Source organism: Phyllobates terribilis, unplaced genomic scaffold (genome assembly GCF_046119375.1).
Source record: "Phyllobates terribilis strain yellow unplaced genomic scaffold, ASM4611937v1 Scaffold_11__3_contigs__length_659146591, whole genome shotgun sequence".
Classification (NCBI taxonomy): Eukaryota; Metazoa; Chordata; class Amphibia; order Anura; family Dendrobatidae; genus Phyllobates; species Phyllobates terribilis.
Genome location: NW_027362771.1, coordinates 536,005,214 through 536,032,157, shown reverse-complemented (window position 1 = coordinate 536,032,157; position 26,944 = coordinate 536,005,214). Strand labels below are relative to the sequence as shown.

The window sequence follows — 26,944 nt, the reverse complement described above, 5'->3', positions numbered from 1 at the left end:
TGAGTGCAAACCTCCTTCCATCAGCAAGGGCATTGAAGATGAAGCATGGCTGGGTCTTTCAGCATGACAATGATCCCAAGCACACCGCCAAGGCAGCGAAGGAGTGGCTTCGTAAGAAGCATTTCAAGGTCCTATAGTGGCCTAGCCAGTCTCCAGATCTAAACCCTATAGAAAACCCTATAGAAAACCTTTGGAGGGAGTTGAATGTCTGTGTTGCCCAGCGACAACCCCAAAACATCACTGCCCTAGAGGAGATCTGCATGGAGGAATGGGCCAACATACCAGCAACAGTGTGTGCCAACCTTGTGAAGACTTACAGAAAACGTTTGACCTCTGTCATTGCCAGCAAAGGATATATAACAAAGTATTGAGATGAACTTTTGAAATTGACCAAATACTTATTTTCCACCAAAATTTGAAAAAAATTTCTTTCCAAATCAGACAATGTGATTTTCAGGATTTGTGTTCTCATTTTGGCTCTCATAGTTGAGGTCTACCTATGATGTCAATTACAGGCCTCTCTCATCTTTTTAAGTGGGAGAACTTGTACAATTGGTGGCTGACTAAATACTTTTTTTCCCCACTGTATACTATGTATTACTATATGACTTAGGATATAAACAAATTGACAAATACCCTGTAGTAAGTATATAAATAGTAATAGTACATGTAAATAACATAGGGTACTTAGTTGACACTATTTTGATCAAAAAGGCGTAAAAGTCATCACACCTCGACAAGGTGACCCAGTCAGGATGGTCCCTAACTCTTGTAGTTCTCCTTGCTACGTCCCAGCCGGCCTCAAAATAGATGAGGGCAGAGGTGGATTCAGGCCTGACTGTTTAAACACCTGCCCATGGAATGCTATATAGACTAAAAGCACAACCCAAAAAGGGCTGGCCACAATCCTGTATGTATACAAAAAATCTAAAGCAAAACATAGAAATGAGCTGGAGCACATGTTGGTATAAGTGCAGTGTGTAGGTGCACATTCACACTGTGGCCATTAACAAACATAACCTAGAATAAAAACAAAATGCGTTACTACCCTACAGGAAGTAAATAAGCGAATAGCAATAGTACATAAATAATATATGATATATACTGTACATTTGTACTTATTTACTATATACACTACAGACCAAAAGTTTGGACACACCTTCTCATTTAAAGATTTTTCTGTATTTTCATGACTATGAAAATTGTACATTCACACTGAAGGCAACAAAACTATGAATTAACACATGTGGAATTATATACTTAACAAAAAAGTGTGAAACAACTGAAAATATGTCTTATATTCTAGGTTCTTCAGAGTAGCCACCTTTTGCTTTGATGACTGCTTTGCACACTCTTGGCATTCTCTTGATGAGCTTCAAGAGGTAGTCACCGGAAATGGTCTTCCAACAATCTTGAAGGAGTTCCCAGAGATGCTTAGCACTTGTTGGCTCTTTTGCCTTCACTCTGCGGTCCAGCTCACCCCAAACCATCTCGATTGGGTTCAGGTCTGGTGACTGTGGAGGCCAGGTCATCTGGCGTAGCACCCCATCACTCTCCCTCTTGGTCAAATAGCCCTTACACAGCCTGGAGGTGTGTTCGGGGTCATTGTCCTGTTGAAAAATAAATGATGGTCCAACTAAACGCAAACTGGATGGAATAACATTCCGCTGCAAGATGCTGTGGTAGCCATGCTGGTGCAGTATGCCTTCAATTTTGAATAAATCCCCAACAGTGTCACCAGCAAAGCACCCCCACACCATCACACCTCCTCCATGTTTCACGGTGGGAACCAGGCATGTAGAGTCCATCCGTTCACCTTTTGTGCGTCGCAGAAAGACACGGTTGTTGGAACCTAAGATCTCAAATTTGGACTCATCAGACCAAAGCACAGATTTCCACTGGTCTAATGTCCATTTCTTGTGTTCTTTACCCCAAAGAAGTCTCTTCTGCTTGTTGCCTGTCCTTAGCAGTGGTTACCTAGCAGCTATTTTACCATGAAGGCCTGCTGCACAAAGTCTCCTCTTAATAGTTGTTGTAGAGATGTGTCTGCTGCTAGACCTCTGTGTGGCATTGACCTGGTCTCTAATCTGAGCTGCTGTTAACCTGTGATTTCTGAGGCTGGTGACTCGGATAAACTTATCCTCAGAAGCAGAGGTGACTCTTGGTCTTCCTTTCCTGGGGCGGTCCTCATGTTGGTTTTTGCAACTGCATTTGGGGACACTTTCAAAGTTTTTCCAATTTTTCGGACTGACTGACCTTCATTTCTTAAAGTAATGATGGCCACTCGTTTTTCTTTACTTAGAATTTGTATTATGGCAAGAAAAAAGCAGCTAACAGTCTATTCAGTAGGACTATCAGCTGTGTATCCACCTGACTTCTGCACAACACAACTGATGGTCCCAACCCCATTTATAAGGCAAGAAATCCCGCTTATTAAACCTGACAGGGCACACCGGTGAAGTGAAAACCATTTCCGGTGACTACCCCTTGAAGCTCATCAAGAGAATGCCAAGAGTGTGCAAAGCAGTCATCAAAGAAAAAGGTGGCTACTTTGAAGAACCTAGAATATAAGACATATTTTCAGTTGTTTCACACTTTTTTGTTAAGTATATAATTCCACATGTGTTAATTCATAGTTTTGATGCCTTCAGTGTGAATGTACAATTTTCAAAGTCATGAAAATACAGAAATTTCTTTAAATGAGAAGGTGTGTCCAAACTTTTGGTCTGGTCTGTACTGTATATTGAGAATAATTGTGTTCCCAGACCCTGGGTCCAGTCTGTACTAGGAAGCTGTACTTTCCATAGCTGCCTGTGCTTCACATTAATCTGTCTGGAACCTCTACATTTCCTACTTAACAATTTGCAGAATTGAGTCTAACATAAAGAAATAAATCAATGATGTAAACACAAAATCCTAGAGAATGATAAATCACCTTCTTAATGGACTTCAATTTTTCATTTGTCTCCCAAAATACTACTTGTTCTCAATGGCTTAAATAAGTAATGAGCCACAAAGCTTTTACACACAGTCTTTATATATCCGGACCCTCATGTTAGGGTACAGTAGTCAATATTGGGCCGGGCTGAACAAAATGAGAATGTAAATGGCCTCATGGTGACCATCATGCAAGAATTATAAGACTCTTAAGGTACTTTCACACTGCGTTCTGTGTCAACGTCGGGACATACGTCCAAAATCCCTCGTAAAACAGGGTCCAGACACATGCGCCATATACTGTAATGGTGACAGCAAAGCAAACGTGAGCTCTGCCGTGCACATTTTCGGGAATTTACGCCTACAGAAGGCGGACACTCAGACGCTACGTCTGAGTGTCCGCCTCCTGTAGGTGCATGCATCCGGACCCCGTTTTGCGGGGAATTTTCGGACGCATGCAAAACGAGGACACATTCCTCACATGAAAATCCTAATTATGCAGCCATCCATTCAGAGAGTCTTTTAAAATCATCAAGCAGATTCCAAGTTTGTGGTCACTAATATAGAAAATGCTACACTAAGGCCGAGCTATACATCACATAGGAGACGCTGAGACTGCTGTGTATACACCACATAGGAGACACTGAGATTGCTGTATATACATCACATAGGAGACACTGAGACTGCTGAGTATACACCACATAGGAGACACTGAGACTACTCTCTATACATCACATAAGAGAAACTGAGAATGCTGTGTATACATCACATAGGATACACTGAGACTTCCATTTACAAATCAAATAGGATACACTGAGACTGCCGTATGCACATCACATAGGATACACTGAGATTGCTGTATAATCATCTCATAGGATACATTGAGACTGCTGTACACATCACATAGCATACACTGAGACTGCTGTATACATCACATAGGATACACTGAGACTGTTGTATTCATCACATTGTATACACTGAGACTGCTGTATACATCACATAGGATACATCAAGCATGCTGTATGCCTCACATAGGATACTCTGAGGCTGCTGTGTACACCATGTAGCATACATTGAGTATCACACAGCATACATTGAGTATACATAGTATCCTATGTGTTCACATTACATAGGATACTCTGAGACTGCGATACACGTCACATAGGATACACTGAGACTGCTGTACACATCACATAGAATACACCGAGACTGCTGTTACATCACATAGGATAAACGGAGACTGTTGTATATATCACATAGGATACACCAAGTGTGCTGTAGACATCACATAGGATACGCTGAGGCTGCTGTGTACATGACATAGCATACATTGAGGCTGATGTTCACACCACATAGGATACTCTGAGACTGTGATACACATCACAAAGGATGATACACTGAGACTACTGTACACATCACATAGGATACTTTGAGACTGCTGTAAATACATAACATAGGATACATTGATACTCCAGAATACATCGCATGAGATACACTGAGACTGCTGTACATACATCACATAGGATACATTGAGACTGCCTTATATTCATCACATAGCAGACACTGAGGCTGCAGTATATTCATCACATTGGATACACTGAAACTGCTGTATGTACATCACATAGGATACATTGAGACTGCAGTGTATATCACATGAAATACACTGAGATTGCTGTAAACATCACATAGGAGACATTTAGACTGCTGTGTATACATCTACATCACATAGGAAACACTGAGACTGCTGTATATACACTCACCTAGACCTTGACAATAATAGGAAATTACAGGCTGCAGATCTCCAATGGTGGGAGCAGAACAGAAGGACAACCTGTCTAACTCTGCCCACAAAGAACATCCTGACGCTGTCAGGTCCAGCCTTGTGTACCCCGGAACGGCACTCAGTAATAAACACAGCGCGCACATGCACCAAAATTAAAGGATTTGGAGCCTGAAAATTTGGACCAGTTGCCTTCCATGCTGTTAAAGCATTGCAGCCCACCATGAATCTGTGTTAGTCCACATTCATAGTCGCTTCGGGTCACATGCTGCCAGCTGGTTGGACACCCCTGCTTTACAACAGTTATTAAATAGATTGGGCTTTTTTGATACCCGGCTCTTATGTGTTGACTTTATTATTGTACAAAGCAATTGAACAATGCCTTTTTGTTTGAAGAATGTCCTTCTAAAAAAAAGGTCCCCTCATTCTGGGATCCCCAGCATTCTGCAGTAATCTGTTAAGTGTTCAATTAACCCTTCAGATCCACCACAGAGGAAATTAGACATTACACCAATCTTGTTTAAATATATGAGCTGTCTGGGTCCTCAGGGCCGGCGTTAGCGGTTAAATGGGCAATTGCACAGGGCCCTCACTCCCTCAGGGGCCCCAAGCATCTACTGTACTAATTAGATTGATAATAGCTCTACATTATCAATCAAATTTCCAATGCTGAGACTGCTTAAGGACCTTTGGTGACATCATAGTCATGTGACCATGATGTTACCACATGTCTGCGGGACTTCAGGACCTTTGGTGTCATCACGATCATGTGACCTGTCATTTGACTGTGATGTCACCACAGGTCCTGTACTGTGCAGGAGTTTAGGAGAACTGAAGAAGAGGGGACCGGGAAGTATTCTATTGTGTATGTGTGTGTATATGTATGGGCCTGTGCATGCATGTGTCTGTATCTATACTATAACCAGGGATGTGTCCTTCTGTCTGAAGCCTCTATAGACTGAGCATGCTCAGAATAGTGCCATGATGACAATATGTCCAGGACAAGAGAGAGAGGAAGAGAGAGACAAATTTATGAGTACACCCCCATATTATCAGTACATTATATATACCGCAGTCAACATAAGTGAGTACACCCCCTGTATTCTCAGGACGTTATACATACAGCGCTCAGCATAAGTGAGTACACCCCCTGTATTCTCAGTACGTTATACATACAGCACTCAGCATAAGTGAGTACACCCCTCTATATTCTCAGTACGTTATATATACAGCACTCAGCGTAAGTGAGTACACCCCCCGTATTCTCAGTACATTATATACACAGCGCTCAGCATAAGTGAGTACACCCCCCTGTATTCTCAGTACATTATATACACAGTGCTCAGCATAAGTGAGTACACCCCCCTGTATTCTCAGTACATTATATGCACAGTGCTCAGCATAAGTGAGTACACCCCCCGTATTCTCAGTATGTTATATACACAGTGCTCAGCATAAGTGAGTACACCCCTGTATTATCAATACATTATATATACAACACTCAGCATAAGTGAGTACACCCCCTGTATTCTTAGCACGTTATACATACAGCGCTCAACGTGAGTACACCCCCCTGTATTCTCAGTACGTTATACATAAAGCTCTCAGCATAAGTGAGTACACCCCCTGTATTCTCAGTACGTTACATCTACAGCGCTCAGCATAAGTGAGTACACCCCTGTATTATCAGTACATTATATATACAGTACAGACCAAAAGTTTGGACACACCTTCTCATTTAAAGATTTTTCTGTATTTTCATTTCTATGAAAATTGTACATTCACACTGAAGGCATCAAAACTATGAATTAACACATGTGGAATTATATACTTAACAAAAAAGTGTGAAACAACTGAAAATATGTCTTATATTCTAGGTTCTTCAAAGTAGCCACCTTTTGCTTTGATGACTGCTTTGCACACTCTTGGCATTCTCTTGATGAGTTTCAAGAGGTAGTCACCGGAAATGGTCTTCCAACAATCTTGAAGGAGTTCCCAGAGATGCTTAGCACTTGTTGGCCCTTTTGCCTTCACTCTGTGGTCCAGCTCACCCCAAACCATCTCGATTGGGTTCAGGTCTGGTGACTGTGGAGGCCAGGTCATCTGGCGTAGCACCCCATCACTCTCCTTCTTGGTCAAATAGCCCTTACACAGCCTGGAGGTGTGTTTGGGGTCATTGTCCTGTTGAAAAATAAATGATGGTCCAACTAAACGCAAACCGGATGGAATAGCATGCCGCTGCAAGATGCTGTGGTAGCCATGCTTGTTCAGTATGCCTTCAATTTTGAATAAATCCCCAACAGTGTCACAAGCAAAGCACCCCCACACCATCACACCTCCTCCTCCATGCTTCACGGTGGGAACCAGGCATGTAGAGTCCATCCGTTCACATTTTCTGCGTCGCACAAAGACACGGTGGTTGGAACCAAAGATCTCAAATTTGGACTAATCAGACCAAAGCACAGATTTCCACTGGTCTAATGTCCACTCCTTGTGTTCTTTAGCCCAAACAAGTCTCTTCTGCTTGTTGCCTGTCCTTAGCAGTGGTTTCCTAGCAGCTATTTTACCATGAAGGCCTTCTGCACAAAGTCTCCTCTTAACAGTTGTTGTAGAGATGTGTCTGCTGCTAGAACTCTGTGTGGCATTGACCTGGTCTCTAATCTGAGCTGCTGTTGACCTGCGATTTCTGAAGCTGGTGACTCGGATAAACTTATCCTCAGAAGCAGAGGTGACTCTTGGTCTTCCTTTCCTGGGGTGGTCCTCATGTGAGCCAGTTTCTTTGTGGCTCTTGATGGTTTTTGCAACTGCACTTGGGGACACTTTCAAAGTTTGCCCAATTTTTCGGACTGACTGACCTTCATTTCTTAAAGTAATGATGGCCACTCGTTTTTCTTAGCTGCTTTTTTCCTGCCATAATACAAATTCTAACAGTTTATTCAGTAGGACTATCAGCTGTGTATCCACCTGACTTCTGCACAACACAACTGATGGTCCCAACCCCATTTATAAGGCAAGAAATCCCACTTATTAAACCTGACAGGGCACACCTGTGAAGTGAAAACCATTTCCGGTGACTACCTCTTGAAGCTCATCAAGAGAATGCCAAGAGTGTGCAAAGCAGTCATCAAAGCAAAAGGTGGCTACTTTGAAGAACCTAGAATATAAGACATATTTTCAGTTGTTTCACACTTTTTTGTTAAGTATATAATTCCACATGTGTTAATTCATAGTTTTGATGCCTTCAGTGTGAATGTACAATTTTCAAAGTCATGAAAATACAGAAAAATCTTTAAATGAGAAGGTGTGTCCAAACTTTTGGTCTGTACTGTACAACACTCAGCATAAGTGAGTACACCCCCTGTATTCTTAACACGTTATACATACAGCGCTCAATGTGAGTACACCCCCCTGTATTCTCAGTACGTTATACATAAAGCGCTCAGTGTAAATGAGTACACCCCCATGTATTCTCAGTACGTTACATCTACAGCGCTCAGCATGAGTACACCCCCTGTATTCTCAGTACGTTACATCTACAGCGCTCAGCATAAGTGAGTACACCCCTGTATTCTCAGTACGTTACATCTACAGCGCTCAGCATAAGTGAGTACACCCCTGTATTCTCAGTACGTTATACATAAAGCACTCAGCGTAAGTGAGTACACCCCTCTGTATTCTCAGTATGTTACATCTACAGCGCTCAGCATAAGTGAGTACACCCCCCTGTATTCTCAGTACGTTATACATATAGCGCTCAGCGTAAGTGAGTACACCCCTCTGTATTCTCAGTACGTTATACATATAGCGCTCAGCATAAGTGAGTACACCCCCCTGTATTCTCAGTACGTTATACATATAGCGCTCAGCATAAGTGAGTACACCCCCCTGTATTCTCAGTACGTTATACATAAAGCGCTCAGCGTAAATGAGTACACCCCCTGTATTCTCAGTACGTTACATTTACAGCTCTCAGCATAAGTGAGTACACCCCCTGTATTCTCAGTATGTTACTTCTACAGCGCTCAGCATAAGTGAGTACACCCCCTGTATTCTCAGTACGTTATACATAAAGCGCTCAGCGTAAATGAGTACACCCCCTGTATTCTCAGTACGTTACATCTACAGCGCTTAGCGTGAATACACCCCCTGTATTCTCAGTACATTACATCTACAGCTCTCAGCATAAGTGAGTACACCCCTGTATTATCAGTACATTATATATACAACACTCAGCATAAGTGAGTACACCCCCTGTATTCTTAACACGTTATACATATAGCGCTCAACGTGAGTACACCCCCCTGTATTCTCAGTACGTTACATCTACAGCTCTCAGCATAAGTGAGTACACCCCTGTATTCTCAGTACGTTATACATACAGCACTCAGCATAAGTGAGTACACCCCCCTGTATTCTCAGTACGTTATACATATAGCGCTCAGCGTGAGTACACCCCCCTGTATTCTCAGTATGTTATACACACAGCGCTCAGCGTAAGTGAGTACACCCCCTTGTATTCTCAGTACGTTATACATACAGTGCTCAGCGTAAGTGAGTACACCCCCCTGTATTCTCAGTACGCTATACATGCAGCGCTCAATGTAAGAGAATACACCCCCCTGTATTCTCAGTACGTTATATATACAGCGCTCAGCAGGGCCGGCTCCAGGTTTTTCTGGGCCCCGGGCGAAAGAGTCTCAGTGGGCCCTTTTAACACATACACGATTCATGACGCACAGATACGGCGGAGAAATAAATAAATATATATATATATATATATATATATATATTTATTTTTTTATTACACATGGCCCAGCCTGCCCCCTCATCCTTCACATACGCAGACATATGCGCGCGCACACACGGTACGCAGACATATGCACACGCACACACGGTACGCAGACATATGCGTGCGCACACACGGTACGCAGACATATGCGTGCGCACACACGGTACGCAGACATATGCGTGCGCACACACGGTACGCAGACATATGCGTGCGCACACACGGTACGCAGACATATGCGTGCGCACACACGGTACGCAGACATATGCGTGCGCACACACGGTACGCAGACATATGCGTGCGCACACACGGTACGCAGACATATGCGTGCGCACACACGGTACGCAGACATATGCGTGCACACACACGGTACGCAGACATATGCACGCACACACGGTACGCAGACATATGCGTGCGCACACACGGTACGCAGACATATGCGTGCGCACACACGGTACGCAGACATATGCGTGCGCACACACGGTACGCAGACATATGCACGCACACACGGTACGCAGACATATGCGTGCGCACACACGGTACGCAGACATATGCACGCACACACGGTACGCAGACATATGCGTGCGCACACACGGTACGTAGACATATGCACGCACACACGGTACGCAGACATATGCACGCACACACGGTACGCAGACATATGCGTGCGCACACACGGTACGCAGACATATGCGTGCGCACACACGGTATGCAGACATATGCGTGCGCACACACGGTACGCAGACATATGCGCGTGCACACACGGTACGCAGACATATGCGCGCGCACACACGGTACGCAGACATATGCGTGCGCACACACGGTACGCAGACATATGCGTGCGCACACACGGTACGCAGACATATGCACGCACACACGGTACGCAGACATATGCGTGCGCACACACGGTACGCAGACATATGCGTGCGCACACACGGTACGCAGACATATGCGTGCGCACACACGGTACGCAGACATATGCGCGCGCACACACGGTACGCAGACATATGCGTGCGCACACACGGTACGCAGACATATGCACGCACACACGGTACGCAGACATATGCGCGCGCACACACGGTACGCAGACATATGCGCGCGCACACACGGTACGCAGACATATGCGCGCGCACACACGGTACGCAGACATATGCGCGCGCACACACGGTACGCAGACATATGCGCGCGCACACACGGTATGCAGACATATGCGCGCGCACACACGGTACGCAGACATATGTACACATACAGACATACACATAGATAAAACAGACAAATATATATACACAGTCATATACACTGACATTCACATACATGCACTCACACAGACCCATTACTAATATTTTTAATATGGGGATTGGGGAAGCCTCACTCACCTGTCCCCGGTCCAGTGTCCTGTCCAACAGCTCCTCGGGTATGGGGCAGTGCAGGGCCCCCGGCGTGTCACAGACTTCATGGCCCTGGAACATCAGAGGGGCCCACTTGCGGTCGGGTCCGGGCCCCTCCCGCCCATCTGTGCAGGACCTCCGCTCCGACGGTGTTTGATTGCGGCTGTGTCTGCTAGTAATGACGCGGCAGGAGCGACACACAAGCACAATTAAAGGTGCAGTGCCGTCGACCCTGCCGTGTCATTACTAGCAGACACAGACGGACAGCGCGCGGCCATGTCTGGGGGAAGTGCCGGCAATCAAGCAGCGCCTGCGTCCCTGAACAGGTGCCGAGGAAGCGGCCAGGGCCCCGACAGTGAGTGGGCGGGTGGGTGTGTGGGCCCGGCCCCGACAGTGAGTGGGCGGGTGGGTGTGTGGGCCCGGCCCCGACAGTGAGTGGGCGGGTGGGTGTGTGGGCCCGGCCCCGACAGTGAGTGGGCGGGTGGGTGTGTGGGCCCGGCCCCGACAGTGAGTGGGCGGCTGGGCCCCTCTGATTTTCCAGGGCCCCGGCACTTGCCCGGGTACGCCGGGTGCTGACGCCGGCCATGGCGCTCAGCGTAAGTGAGTACACCCCCCTGTATTCTCAGTACGTTATATATACAGCGCTCAGCGTAAGTGAGTACACCCCCCTGTATTCTCAGTACGTTATATATACAGCGCTCAGCGTAAGTGAGTACACCCCCCTGTATTCTCAGTACGTTATATATACAGCGCTCAGCGTAAGTGAGTACACCCCCCTGTATTCTCAGTACATTACATATACAGCACTCAGCATAAGTGAGTACACCCCCTGTATTCTTAGTACGTTATATATACAGCGCTCAGCATAAATGAGTACACCCCCCTGTATTCTCAGTACATCTTATAAATGCTGGACGCGTCCTTCTGTCTGAAATGGGATGGGTGGCGGCTGCGCAGTGAGGCACTGGAGTCAGCACATGTGCATACCACACTACGGTGCCATTTTATTGAAGACACTGTATATTTGAATTTGCAGACAATGTCTTTAAAAAAAATGGCGCATGATAGCGCGCTATGCGCACATGCTGACTTCGGCGCCATTAATAAAATTAAAAATGTACTAATAAAAATGCTCGCCACCCGAGCGTAGAATGGGTTCAATAGCTAGTGTATATATGTGCATGAATGTTTCTGTACGTATGTGCATGCATGTCTCTGTATGTACATGCATGTGTCTGTATGTAAATGCATGTCTCTGTGTATATTGTAAGGCAGTGAGAGGGGTCATATGTGAGGGACAGTATGTGTCTCCTAGGATGTGCATAGAGGCATATTAAACCCGCTGGAGTGCATTGCTATCACAGACACAGTTGTGATTGCAGTGCAGAATAGAAGTAAAGGTTGAACTTGGTCAAGCTATTTGGCCAAGTTAGATTTAAGAAAACCCCGCATGGGCTTTTATTCTTGGAGTGGACTACAGGATGACAGTGGGGCTGTCCACTCCCTCCAGCCCGGGTCTTACAAGTGGCTCATGGCCACAGATCCCTTTTTAAAAACTTGCAGCAAAGGTTTGGGTGTGTCAGTGTTGGGATTGCTGGCAGCAGACCAGGAAGCTCTGCAAGCTTGTGTGATGTTGAACACAGGACTGTGAAGGCAACGTATCTGATGCACCCTAAAGTGGCACGGTGTCTCCCACGGCAACAGGATTACACAGACTGTGTGAATAACCCGGCTGCGATCCGGAGGACAGCTTTTGCATATGAGTTGTGAGTTTTTAGCAAATAAAGCAGTTTAAGTTGGACTTTCCTTGGGTCACTGCCTCATTTACTGCACAGTGTGAACACCACCGCACTACAGTATGGTGTCACGCCGGACCCTGCAAGCCCAGTCAGCATCGAGCCCATACAGAGCGGGTACCCCGGAGTGAGGGTGGCAGGAGATCTGTTTCCCCTAAAACGGGCTCAAGGACTAACAGCGCCTCCACTATTAGATGCTGGAGATGCCAAGGGCCCGGACATGTGGCTGCTAACTGCCCCCTGACTGTAGAACCCATGGACTGCGAGTTTACTTGCCAGGTGTCCATGTATGCCCAGACAGTCTGCACCGCGAATGCAGACACAACGCGCAGTGAACCCCAACTGTGCCAGGTACACGTCAACAGGTACCCGACGGAGGCCCTCTTGGACTTAGGGAGCCTGGTGACACTTGTCCATGCGTCGTTGGTTGCCGAGGACAGCCCCAATGGTCGGAAAGTCGGGGTTGTTTGCATACATGGGGACTTCCGAGAGTACCCGACAGTGAAGGTTAATTTTTTCACCCCGTGTGGAGAGATGAAACATGTGGTGGGAGTGGTGTAGACCCTTCCCTATGGGACTGTGTTGGGAAGAGACTTGCCCCTGTTCTGGTCCCTGTGGGAGAACAAAATGAACCCTCCCAGGGTAAATGTCATTCCAGGCGCGGAACCTGAAGATCCGGAGTCAGGGATACCTGCCAAAGGGGTCGCCAATCTAGGGACAGAGTGTAACCCCGATAGGTTTCCCCAGATGTGTTGGCAGGAGAGGTCGAGGAGACCTCATCGATTCCAGAGCTGGAGGTGTCCCCTGATACATTTGGGACAGCTCAGCTCCAGGATCCCACTCAAGTCCGGGCACGAGAAAGGGTGGTAGAAATAAATGGGGTGCCTCAGCAACAGAGTGCAGAGGCGTTTTTTCCCCGCATGTCAACCAGGAGTTATTATATAGGGTTGATAAAATCCGGGGTGAAGTAGTGGAACAGCTGGTAGTGCCCCAGTCATACCATCGGGCGGTGCTAGAGATGGCCCACACACATCTGCTGGGTGGTCTCTTGGGCGTCAAGAAAACACAAGAACTTATTCTGCAGCGGTTCTTTTGGCCCGGGATTTATGTCGAGGTGCAGAGGTATTATGAGTCATGTCCCGAGTGTCAACTTACCACACCCACTCCAAATTTCTGGAGTCCATTGGTACCTCTGCCCATTACAGAGGTACCATTTGAGCGGATTGCTATGGATCTGGTGGGGCCCATAGTAAAATCCACCTGTGGCCACCAACAAATTTTGGTGGTAGTAGTGTAGCACCCTGAGGATTCGGCTGCTACAGGGGTATTGCACCTCAATCCAGAGGTGTGATATTCCACTCCCGGGTAAGGATGGAGTGTGGAACTGAGCTCGGTAGGCTGCATGCACTACACACATCCCATTTCCGAGGAGCAGACCGACGGTACTCCCACTTAGAAATGTGCAGGTACGACCGAGTCTGTTCCTGGCTGGAGTGGGAGGGGGGTGGTACATCCCAAGTAGTGTAGGGGCAGATAGGGGGAGCAGCCTGGGTAAAGATAGGAGCTCATTGGGTGCTGGTCACCTGAGCTCACACATAGAGGGTGTATATAAGGTGGGCACCATCAGAGAACAGGGTCAGTCAGTCTTTGCAGAGGAGGAGAGCAGAGAGCAGAGAAGCCCCAGAGAGAGAGAGGAGAAAGAAGGAAAGACCCAGAGAGGGGACTAAGAGAGGACTCTGAGAACCCAAATTCAAGCTACGGGTGAAGAGTCGGCATCAGGGTACCGGAACCCAAGCTGGTGGGGGGCAAAAACACACCCCAGCCAGAGACCGGAGGCCGTGGGCAGCGTCTGCCACGGCCACCCACCACATCCACCACGAAGGCATACCACGTGGAGGGTCAGGGAACCCAAGGCCAAGGGTCTCCCAACAGAAGGCCCGAGGGAGCTGGACCTGGGTGGATCAATAGTGGGGACGGCCAGAGAAAGGACAGAAGGAGAGCTCAGGGTCACGCTCCGGACTCGCTTGGGGGTTGGCTGGATCCAGGACCTGGTGGACGCAGCACGGCTCGGGAGGTCACTTGAAGCTGGAGTGACCGGAACATCAGCAGTGAGTAAATACCCTAAATTGCACAACCCGACTCTGTCTTCCTTTAACATCTATGCTGCACCACCACAACCCCCATCCTCTGCACCTGACCCCCTGAGGCTATACCCCACCCGTTGGGGGTTATACCATCAAAAGCTGCACCTACACCATCAGCCTCAGCGGACCCTGCTGCAGCGGCGGCCATAGTGACCGCAATACAACGGGTGGCGTAGTCGACAATAAAGAACTTAATAACATCTGTAGGACTGCCACATACAACTGAGTTTGACACCCTGGGCACGGACCGGGTCACAGCCACTCGGAAGACTACAACTCCCATCTGATCCGGCTCCGGATATTCCCCCTAAAGAATATGGCCCAGGGGGCGCGTCAGTAGATTATGCCACTCGTTACCCAGAGGCAAAACTTATCACCCTCGAGCTGTTTGCAATGTTCTGCCGCCTTGGGCTACCAAAGGAGATCCTTACAGATCAGGGGACTCTTTTTATGGCCAAGGGGACAAGGGAGCTATGTAAGCTGCTCCGAATTAAACAGTTGCGCACATCGGTGTACCACCCACAGACTGATGGGTTGGTGTAGAGATTTAATAAGACTCTTAAATCTATGCTAAAAAAAGTGGTCTCCAAGGACGGGAGGGATTGGGACATGTTACTGCCCTATTTGAAGTTCGCTGTCCGCGAGGTGCCACAGTCTTCCACGGGCTTCTCACCCTTTCAGCTATTGTATGGCAGGCATCCTAGGGGGTTGCTGGACATTGCCAAGGAGACCTGAGAACAGGAGCCATCTCCGTAAAGGAGTGTAATTGAACACGTGGCAAGCATGCAGGATCGGATCACGGCGGTCATGCCGATAGTAAAAGAGCATCTATTGGATGCCCAGGCAGCGCATAGTCATACATATAATAAAAGAGCCATGGTCAGGTCCTTTAAAGAAGGGGATCGGGTGTTAGTGCTAGTGTCCACAGCAGAGAGTAAACTCATGGCCAAGTGGCAAGGGCCATATAAAGTACAGGAAAAGGTGGGGGAGGTGAATTACAGAGTGTACCAGCCCGGAAAGAGAAAACCTGAACAAATGCATTTTTTGAACCTGCTAAAAGCCTGGAAAGACCGGGAATATTTGGTTACGGATGCCACTCCGGTCGTACTGTTGGGGAACCCTCTGTCTCTGGCCAGGGACGTGGCTGAGGGTGAAGTTAAGATAAGTGACACTCTCACTAAACAGCAGCGATGGAAAGCTCGGAGTCTGGTGCATCAGAATACCGACGTATTCTCAGAACTGCCTGGCTGGACCTCAGTGATCCGACATGACATTGTCACCAAGCCTCGGGCAACGGTACGAATGAAACTGTACCGTGTGCCATCAGCTCGGAGGCAAGCCATCGCGGCTGAAGTAAAGCAAATGCTCCAGTTAGGAGTCATCGAGGAATCCAGGAGTGTGTGGGCTAGCCCCATTGTGCTGATTCCTAAGCCAGAAGGGTCATTACAATTCTGTAATGACTTTCGAAAATTGAATGAGGTGTCAAAGTTTGACCTTTATCCAATGCCCCAGGTAGATGAGCTAATTAAGAGACTGGGGCAGGCCCAGTACTTCACCACGTTCGATCTGACCAAGGGTTACTGGCAGGTGCCACTTACAGAGTCGACAAAAGAAAAGACCGCCTTTATAACTCCAGAGGGTTTCTATCACTATGTTGTCTGGCCTTTTGGATTACATGGGGCTCCGGCCACCTTCCAGAGGTTGATGGACATAGTGTTAGAGCCTCACCAGAAGTACGCGTCAGCATATTTAGACGATATCATCATCTTTAGTACCGACTGGCATACCTACCTGTCCCAGGTACAAGCGGTGCTGGATTCACTCAGAATCGCGGGGTTAACAGCGAACCCAAAAAAATGTGTGATAGGTCTCAAGAAAGCCCGGTACTTAGGGTACATGATTGGCCATGGGGTTATCAAACCCCAAATAAATAAGATTAAGGCCATTTAAAACTGGCCCAGGCCTTTGAGTACAAAACAGATGAGAGCGTCTCTCGGCATCATTGGGTACTACAGCCGGTTCATACTTAATTTTGCTGAGAGATCGGCCCTTACCCTAACCGATCTGTTAAAGGGTAAGAAGTCGGTTATGGTACGGTGGAACCGTCAAACGGAGGAAGCGTTCCAGTCCATGAAGTCGGCGTTGTGTGGACAGCTGGTCCTCATCAGCCCCAACTTCAATAAAAACTTTGTCATACAAATGGATGCCTCAGAGGTAGGCTTAGGTGCCTTACTGTCGCAAGAGGTGAACAGATATGAACATCTGGTTACCTACTTGAACAGGAAACTTACCCTGGCAGAGAAAAATTATAGCGTAGTGGAGAAGGAGTGCTTTGCTATTAAGTGGACCTTGGAGTCCCTATGCTATTATTTGCTCTGGATGAGAAATGCAAAGGAGAGGAATGCTCGGGTCACCAAATGATTCCTGTCCCTGCAAAATTTTAGTTTTTCGGTGGAACATCGGGCTGGGAAGTCATAGGGAAATACGGAAACTCTGTTACGGGCACCCTGTACGGTGACAAGTGTTTAAACCCACAAGTTTGAACAGAAGGGGGGGGGGGATATGTGAGGCAGTGAGAGGGGTCAGGTGCGAGGGATGGTATGTTTCTCCTAGAATGTTCATAGAGGCATATTAAACCCGCTGGAGTGCATTGCAGTCACAGACACAGCTGTGATTGCAGTGCAGAATAGAAGTAAAGGTTGAACTTGGTCAAGCTATTTAGCCAAGTTGGATTTAAGAAAGCCCGGCATGGGCTTTTATTCTTGGAGTGGACTACAGGATGGCAGTGGGGCGGTCCACTCTCTCCAGCATGGGTCTTACAAGTGGCTCATAGCCACAGATCCCTTTTTAAAAACCTGCAGCAAAGGTTTAGGTGTGTCAGTGTTGAGATTGCTGGCAGCAGACCAGGAAGCTCTGCAAGCTTGTGTGATGCTGAACACAGGACTGTGAAGGCAACCCTGATGCACCCTAAAATGACACGGCGCGGCCGTCTCCCACGGCGACAGGATTACACAGACTGTGTGGATATCCCGGCTGCGATCTGGAGGACAGCTTTTGCATATGGGTTGTGAGTTTTTGGCAAGTAAAGCCGTTTAAGTTGCACTTTCCTTGGGTCACTGCCTCATTTACTGCAGAGTGTGAACAACGCCGCACTACAGTATGTGCATCCATGTGTCTGTATGTACAGTACAGACCAAAAGTTTGGACACACCTTCTCATTTAAAGATTTTTCTGTATTTTCATGACTTTGAAAATTGTACATTCACACTGAAGGCATCAAAACTATGAATTAACACATGCGGAATTATATACTTAACAAAAAAGTGTGAACAGCTGAAAATATGTCTTATATTCTAGGTTCTTCAAAGTAGCCACCTTTTGCTTTGATGACTGCTTTGCACACTCTTGGCATTCTCTTGATGAGCTTCAAGAGGTAAGAAATGGTCTTCCAACAATCTTGAAGGAGTTCCCAGAGATGCTTAGCACTTGTTGGCCCTTTTGCCTTCACTCTGCGGTCCAGCTCACCCCAAATCATCTTGATTGGGTTCAGGTCTGGTGACTATGGAGGCCAGGTCATCTGGCGTAGCACCCCATCACTCTCCTCCTTGGTCAAATAGCCCGTACACAGCCTGGAGGTGTGTTTGGGGTCATTGTCTTGTTGAAAAATAAAGGATGGTCCAACTAAACGCAAACCGGATGGAATAGCATGCCGCTGCAAGATGCTGTGGTAGCCATGCTAGTTCAGTATGCCTTCAATTTTGAATAAATCCCCAACAGTGTCACCAGCAAAGCACCCCCACGCCATCACACCTCCTCCTCCATGCTTCACGGTGGGAACCAGGCATGTAGAGTCAGTTGTTGTAGAGATGTGTCTGCTGCTAGAACTCTGCGTGGCATTGACCTGGTCTCTAATCTGAGCTGCTGTTAACCTGCGATTTCTGAGGCTGGTGACTCGGATAAACTTATCCTCAGAAGAAGAGGTGACTCTTGGTCTTCCTTTCCTGGGGCGGTCCTCATGTGAGCCAGTTTCTTTGTAGCGCTTGATGGTTTTTGCAACTGCACTTGGAGACACTTTCAAAGTTTACTCAATTTTTTGGACTGACTGACCTTCATTTCTTAAAGTAATGATGGCCACTCATTTTTCTTTACTTAGCTGCTTTTTTCTTGCCATAATACAAATTCTAACAGTCTATTCAGTAGGACTATCAGCTGTGTATCCACCTGACTTCTGCACAACACAACTGATGGTCCCAACCCCATTTATAAGGCAAGAAATCCCACGTATTAAACCTGACAGGGCACACCTGTGAAGTGAAAACCATTTCCGGTGACTACCTCTTGAAGCTGATCAAGAGAATGCCAAGAGTGTGCAAAGCAGTCATCAAAGCAAAAGGTGGCTACTTTGAAGAACCTAGAATATAAGACATATTTTCAGTTGTTTCACACTTTTTTGTTAAGTATATAATTCCACATGTGCTAATTCATAGTTTTGATGCCTTCACTGTGAATGTACAATTTTCAAAGTCATGAAAATACAGAAAATTCTTTAAATGAGAAGGTGTGTCCAAACTTTTGGTCTGTACTGTATGTGCATGCATGTGTCAGTATGTATGTGCATGCATGTCTCTGTATGTATATACATGCACTCCTCTGTATGTATGTGCATGTATGTCTCTGTATGTATCTTCCTGTGTATGTATGTATCTGTATGTATGTGCTCTGTGTATGCATGCATCTGTATGTATGTGCTCCATGTATGCATCTGTATGTGTATGTGCTTGCTGTATATATGTGTGTGCTATATGTATATACATATGTGTTTGGAACATACAATGTTTGTGTCACATACTGTGTGTGTAGCATCCGCACTCATAGATCCCGCCACTGCAGACGAGATTTGATAGGTGTAAACATCGCCCAACAAATGAGCAAAATGCTGCCTATTCATCGAGTGATTGGATTGTTTATGCTGGAACAAAAATCATTGTTCTCAGCAGCACATCATCTGGTTTAAAGTGAAGATGTGCTGCTGATAATATGATGCAGTACGAGGACAGGTTGATCTCCTAGTGATTATTCTCTTCCCATCATTTGTCATCCTGTGTAAAGAGGCCAGTATACAAGCACCGAATGACTTCAATATTGTCCATCGCACTCGTTTAAGGGCTGAACTTAATGCATGTAAATGCAACTTAAATGTATCTTTGTGATAGTGCAATATGTGAGCATTTGGGGCCCCATTTTAAACCTTTGCCCAGGGCCCCACTTGGTCCAAAACCAGCCCTATGTGCCCTGCACACTTGTTGTCACGCTGAGTCACTTCTCATTGACAAGCCGAGAGGCGGGGAAGTCAGGGAGTCCGAGGTCAAATGCCAGGAGTGTACATGATAGACAAAGGGAAAAGACAAACAGATAGTCAAAAGCAAAGTCCAGGGTCAGGAAATCAAGATCAAAGTACATCAAGGCAAAAAGGGGTAATACAAATGGGTAGTCAAAAACGAAAATCCAAGATCCAACAGCAAAGAGCAGTATATCAGAACACAGAACGTAGAGCAAACATACAACTGAGCTTAAGCGATAACTGGCAAGGTCTGATAATAGCCAGCCAACTAAACAGTCAGGTAATCACCCAGAATGGGTTGCACCTGGAGAACCCACCAGGCCTGGACAGAGTGAGCAGCTGGGCTGTTAATCACAATACCATCAGCCCAGCACGCCCCTGCCTCAGATTTGCGGATTGTGCTATAACTCTCAATACTGACAGCTCAGCACGCCCCTGATCCTATAGGGCAGCTGAGCTGGAATGTGACACTTGTGCTGGATCCTCCACAGTGAGAGACTTTCTTTTTACTTTTTGGCCTTAAGGTGATCACCATCTATTATTCAAGAAAATAAGTTCAAAAGTATCCAAGCTTTCTAGATCCCTATATAATGCTACATTCAAGAATGACCATAAAGCACAATAATTAACCCCTCCAAAATGTTTCTTGTCCTAACAAACGTGTACTACTCCTTCACTGAAACTGTAAAAGTGGCAATACTTATTTGTTGTTTCCAAGTTCTGGTTGGTGTTCGGTATAGCCACGACTCATGTCCTCCCAAAATACTGGATTCATTAAGATCACAGTTGCTTGCCTGTAATTATCTTATATATACAATTAATTGGTCAAATGTGGCCCTTCTTATTTAATACATTTGTTTAGTTTACATATGATTGACCACATTGTGTGAACATGTTTGGAAGGCTTGGGAAGAGAGTAATGATGGCAAATCAGGCCGATGTCCTCTGACTTACGACGGATAGATCTTCTTAAGAATTTTTCATAAGCATGGCCTACAGAATAAAAAAAAATCAGATTTATGTGTAACATCTAACCTCTGTTTATATATATATATGTATATATTAGGAATGGGTCCCTCAGATCGCACCTCCACCTTCTGTGGAACACCAGAGTTTTTGGCCCCTGAAGTCCTGACAGATGCCTCCTACACTCGAGCAGTGGACTGGTGGGGCTTTGGAGTTCTTATATACGAGATGATGGTTGGAGAGGTAAGACTGACTTCTGTCATATATGTCACGATGAAGAATTGGTTAATAATTCTGGTCCATGAGTTCATGGGTGAAGAGGTTTTGCCAAAAACGTGAGTGGACATCATATCCATTTTTAGAAAAAAATACTTAGATCCAACAAATACCATGGATACGGCTCTCGTAAGGACGGTAATTGAAGAGATGAAGATCCAGCGCTCTCATATTCGACGATGTGAAGCATTATACTTACTGTACATCTGCAGACTGTGGGTCTAGAAGCAAATTTATAAAACAGAGGCCATCAGTGTAGGATAACCGGGATGACGAATAACCTTTAAGAATTTTCACTAACGGCTCATACAGACCTTATAACAATATAATGCAGTGAATATAGAAAAGAGAAAAAAAGATAAAGATTTAAAAAAAACGGAAAAAAGCAAAAGAGCATACAGTAGATAAAACAGAACATAGAAAAACTAGACAGAAAACATAGATAACATATACAGAACATAGAAAAAAAACAGAGCAGAAAAAGAAAATTGAAAAACATAGAAAAAACCGAACATATGAAAAAAACTTAAAACATAAAAAATTCAGAGAACAAAGTAAAAATAGAATATAGAAGAAAAAATAGGTGAATGCAGACAAAAACATAAGGAAAAAAAACATAGAACAGAAGAACATAAAAAAATAGAAGCACCAACATGAGGTCTGTGTTGTTACCAGTGAGTTGTGCTCTAAATTTATATATATATTTATATTGTTTTTAGGTTTTATGTCTGTTGTTCTCCCCTCAAACTAATGTAAGAAAAGTCAGTGCAATAAAAAAAGAGTATAATTTATGGACAATTTTTAGGACAATAGGTTTGGTGGAGAAAAATTAGTAAGTTGTGTGACTAGGCGACTAGAGTGACTTCAAGTTCACAAGATCCGGAGTGAGAGAGGGTGGAAAACATCAGGCATTTCTTTTATATTTTTTTTTCAAAACATAAAAATTAAAAAAAAAAAAAAATGGTAAAGGGAAAGAACATGGTCACTCTCACGGCAAGACTGTGTTGCCACTGTTGCACCTCACAACTTGCGAGAGGTCGTATTCCAAACACCAAGGGACTGATCCATTATTGCATCTGTGCTTTTTTTTCTCTAGTTTTTGGTGTTTTTCATCTGTTTTTCATTTCCTCTTTTTAATGTGCACCTTTTATTGAAGTCTGTTTTTTATGTGCTCGCCTGTTGTTGCTTTCTTTTTTTTATATTTACATATCTATCTATCTATATATTTATCTATCTATTTGCCATTGAGTATATATAAATATACACTGCTCAAAAAAATAAAGGGAACACTTAAACAACAGAATATAACTCCAAGTAAATCAAACTTCTGTGAAATCAAACTGTCCACTTAGGAAGCAACACTGATTGACGATCAATTTCACATGCTGTTGTGCAAATGGAATAGACAATAGATGGAAATTATTGGCAATTATCAAGACACCCTCAATAAAGGAGTGGTTCTGCTGGTGGGGACCACAGACCACATCTCAGTACCAATGCTTTCTGGCTGATGTTTTGGTCACTTTTGAATGTTGGTTGTGCTTTCACACTCGTGGTAAAATGAGACGGACTCTACAACCCACAGAAGTTGCTCAGGTAGTGCAGCTCATCCAGGATGGCACATCAATGCGAGCTGTGGCAAGAAGGTTTGCTGTGTCTGTCAGCGTAGTGTCCAGAGGCTGGAGGCGCTACCAGGAGACAGGCCAGTACACTAGGAGACGTGGAGGGGGCTGTAGGAGGGCAACAACCCAGCAGCAGGATCGCTACCTCTGCCTTTGTGCAAGGAGGAACAGGAGGAGCACTGCCAGAGCCCTGCAAAATGACCTTCAGCAGGCCACAAATGTGCATGTGTCTGCACAAACGGTTAGAAACCGACTCCATGAGGGTGGTATGAGGGCCCGATGTCCACAGATGGGGGTTGTGCTCACAACCCCACACCGTGCAGGACGCTTGGCATTTGCCACAGAACACCAGGATTGGCAAAGTCGCCACTGGCGCCCTGTGCTCTTCACAGATGAAAGCAGGTTCACACTGAGCACATGTGACAGACGTGACAGAGTCTGGAGACGCCGTGGAGAGCAATCTGCTGCCTGCAACATCCTTCAGTATGACCGGTTTGGCAGTAGGTCAGTAATGGTGTGGGGTGGCATTTCTTTGGAGGGCCGCACAGCCCTCCATGTGCTCGCCAGAGGTAGCCTAACTGCCAATAGGTACCGAGATGAGATCCTCAGACCCCTTGTGAGACCATACGCTGGTGCGGTTGGCCCTGGGTTCCTCCTAATGCAGGACAATGCCAGACCTCATGTGGCTGGAGTGTGTCAGCAGTTCCTGCAAGATGAAGGCATTGAAGCTATGGACTGACCCGCCCGTTCCCCAGACCTGAATCCGATTGAGCACATCTGGGACATCATGTCTTGCTCCATCCACCAACGTCACGTTGCACCACAGACTGTCCAGGAGTTGGCGGATGCTTTAGTCCAGGTCTGGGAGGAGATCCCACAGGAGACCATCCGCAACCTCATCAGGAGCATGCCCAGGCGTTGTAGGGAGGTCATACAGGCACGTGGAGGCCACACACAATACTGAGCCTCATTTTGACTCGTTTTAAGGACATTACATCAAAGTTGGATCAGCCTGTAGTGTGTTTTTCCACTTTAATTTTGGGGGTGACTCCAAATCCAGGCCTCCATTGGTTAATAAATTTGATTTCCATTGATGATTTTTGTGTGATTTTTGTTGTCAGCACATTCAACTTTGTACAGAACAAAGTATTCAATGAGAATATTTCATTCATTCAGATCTAGGATGTGTTATTTGAGTGCTCCCTCTATTTTTTTGAGCAGTGTATATATTTGCCATTGTGGATGAGCAATGGGGTTTCCAGATGTCTTTGGATGATTCATTCACTAATTGTGACTTGTTGAAAACTCACAAAATTTTTGCACAAATGTTCTCCAGTCCAGCCCACCTCCGAAATAATTTTATGTATGTCTGATATTTTTTTGACATATTTTTAAATATTTTGGGAGAACATGAGACTATTTTGCTCTGAGATGGCACAAAAATAAATGAAGACCATTTTTAACTTTGCTCAAAATCTGTGAACGGCTTGCACCATTTCGGAGAATTTGGCACAAAAACGTCAACGAATACCACAAAACCAAAAATGAAAAGTGAATAAAAACGTAAATGAATGATCAAACCCCCATTGTTAGAAGTGCATTTTTACTTTATGTTGGATGAATTAAGATAAAACTGCACAGAGACTTTCCGCAGCATCGGTGTGTGCAGTATATCATCACTATTAACCGGCGCCTTTTCTGTCTCAGTCTCCATTCCCAGGAGATGAGGAGGAGGAGGTATTTGACAGTATTGTTAATGATGAAGTCCGGTATCCTCGATTCCTATCAGCTGAAGCCATCGCAATCATGAGGAGGGTAAGAGCAATGTCTGCACAAATACCACATGCAGGAGTAACCGTCTTCTGTCTATATCAGGTTGTCTTATTGTGCAAAATTAGGGCTGTGTTTGGCCAGAATAAGCAGATGTGAAAGCATGCTATTGCTTGGGCTGTGAGTAGCTACTAACCTTGTGATATTTCCTTTTTTTTCATGCGTCTGTGCACAGCTGCTGCGCAGAAACCCTGAGAGGCGTCTGGGCTCGGGAGAGCGCGATGCAGAAGATGTAAAAAAACAACCATTCTTTAAAGTAAGTCATGAAATATTAGTATATGTACTATAGGGGATTTAATAATTCTCTAGCATAACTGTCTTTTCCCCCATTGCAGGCTCTTTCGCTAATTGTCAGTTGTCTCTGTGCTAGAGGGTGGAGATTAGCTGCTATGATGTGTCCCATATACAGCACAGACATGAGGGATTCCTGCTCTCCTGACTCTGTGTAGCACATGTTCAAAAGAGACAGCATGGAGGACCTTATACAGCAGTACTGAGCAGTGTAGCTGTGATTTAAGCCCCAGGGTGTAATAGCTTACTAGAAAGCAGCAACACAATCTGTGTGTGTCTCTGCCTCTCTTTTTCACTCTGCGTTCCTTATTGCTCCTCCTCTCCTCTGTAAAGACTACAGTAGGTAGCTGTAATCTGATCCATCAGTGCGTTGGCAGTTTGTTTCGACTAAGATGACTTTTTGCAGTTTTTCATAGTGATTGTTGAGTTTAAAAGGCAGGTGGGAAAGAAAAAAGGTGGCTCATAAGTGGATAAAGAAGCAGATTTTCTCTGATAAGATACATTATATTGCCTAGGAATATTACAGGGGTTGTCCAATATTTATTTCATATTAAAAATGGGCCATTGGGGGGTATTAGAACAACCTACATACTGGATCCCTGCCTTTTGCTGCCTGCAAAACAATCTTTTTGGGTGGAATGTGAAGGCTGCAGCCGATCAATGAACACTGGTTGGCTGGAGCGGTAAAGTGATGTCTTGTGCCAGAAGAGTAAAGGGGGAAAGTAGGTGGGGGAAACTTACGGCAGTGCAGTGGATTGGAACTATAAAAATTGTAGTGGATGATCCCTTTGGATTATGCAGGGTTTGTTGAAACAGTGACTATTTAAATGAGACGGGGTAAAAATAGATCCGACTGTCACATTTTACAAATCCTCTTATCCACACCAAATCCAAGTTAAAATTTAGATAACAGTATGTTTTTTGGTGCAATCTGAGGCAGAAAAACTACCCCCAATGTAGCTATAGTATAGTGTATGGTCTCTTTGCTGTTAAATTTGGCATGTTAGTGTCTGCGGTTCACATAATGGGTGTGTAATTTTACTAAGGCCTGTAACGGGGGGCAGGGTGGTAGTCATGGGCTAGTGTCGCCCATGGCTACCACCCTGCCCCCCCCCGTTACTGTCCCTCCACTTATGGACCAGATATGACTTCTTGACCAATGTTTAGACACCAATCCAATAGAACTTTTACTTTCCATCTCAGGAGTTGGATTTTGAGGCTCTCCTCGCTCGTCGATTGCTCCCTCCATTCACTCCATCTTTGAAAGGACCTCATGACATCAGTAACTTTGACCCTGAATTCACATGTGAAGGACCAGAGCTGACTCCTCCAAGGGAGCCCCGAATATTGAATCCCCAAGAACAGAGCCTGTTTCAGGGCTTTGACTATGTGAGGGATGGTGCATGAGAAGAGAACATCTGGAGACATTCTTTATTTCTTTTATCTTCACAGTATTGTTTTGGTTTTCAGTTCCTAAAAATACATTTCTGCCACCATATGTCCATTGCCTTTTTCTTCCGACCTCAGGTTGTTCTTGTAAATAAAGATCTTTATTAACTATGCAATGTTCACCAGTCTACTGAGATGTTTGTGTTGAGGGACACTATGAAAAAAACCTGGTGCGTACACTGAAACCTCCCCAAAAGACCACATTTTTAGCTATGGATTTTTCATTCCTTATAGGATTTCCAGGTATTCTGTATTTTGGCCTTGTCCTTAAGAGAACTATCCCTGTAGAAAAATCAAATGGCAGTTCAACTGTATAAAGTTGCAGGACAAAGTCCCAG

At 45.4% G+C, this 26,944-nt stretch overlaps 1 protein-coding gene across 2 annotated transcripts in view; it reads left to right on the top strand.

The window, feature by feature from the left end:
* Positions 1-26,726, top strand: part of LOC141166801 (serine/threonine-protein kinase N1-like) — a 121,555-nt gene extending 94,829 nt beyond the window's left edge. For both annotated transcript variants that reach the window (XM_073653844.1, XM_073653845.1), the window contains exons 19-22: positions 21,239-21,381; positions 24,744-24,851; positions 25,042-25,122; positions 26,361-26,726. In XM_073653844.1, coding sequence (XP_073509945.1) covers positions 21,239-21,381; positions 24,744-24,851; positions 25,042-25,122; positions 26,361-26,564 — 536 coding nt within the window. In that variant the 3' untranslated portion in view covers positions 26,565-26,726. The remainder of the gene's footprint in view (positions 1-21,238; positions 21,382-24,743; positions 24,852-25,041; positions 25,123-26,360) is intronic.
* The last annotated feature ends 218 nt before the right edge of the window (positions 26,727-26,944 follow it).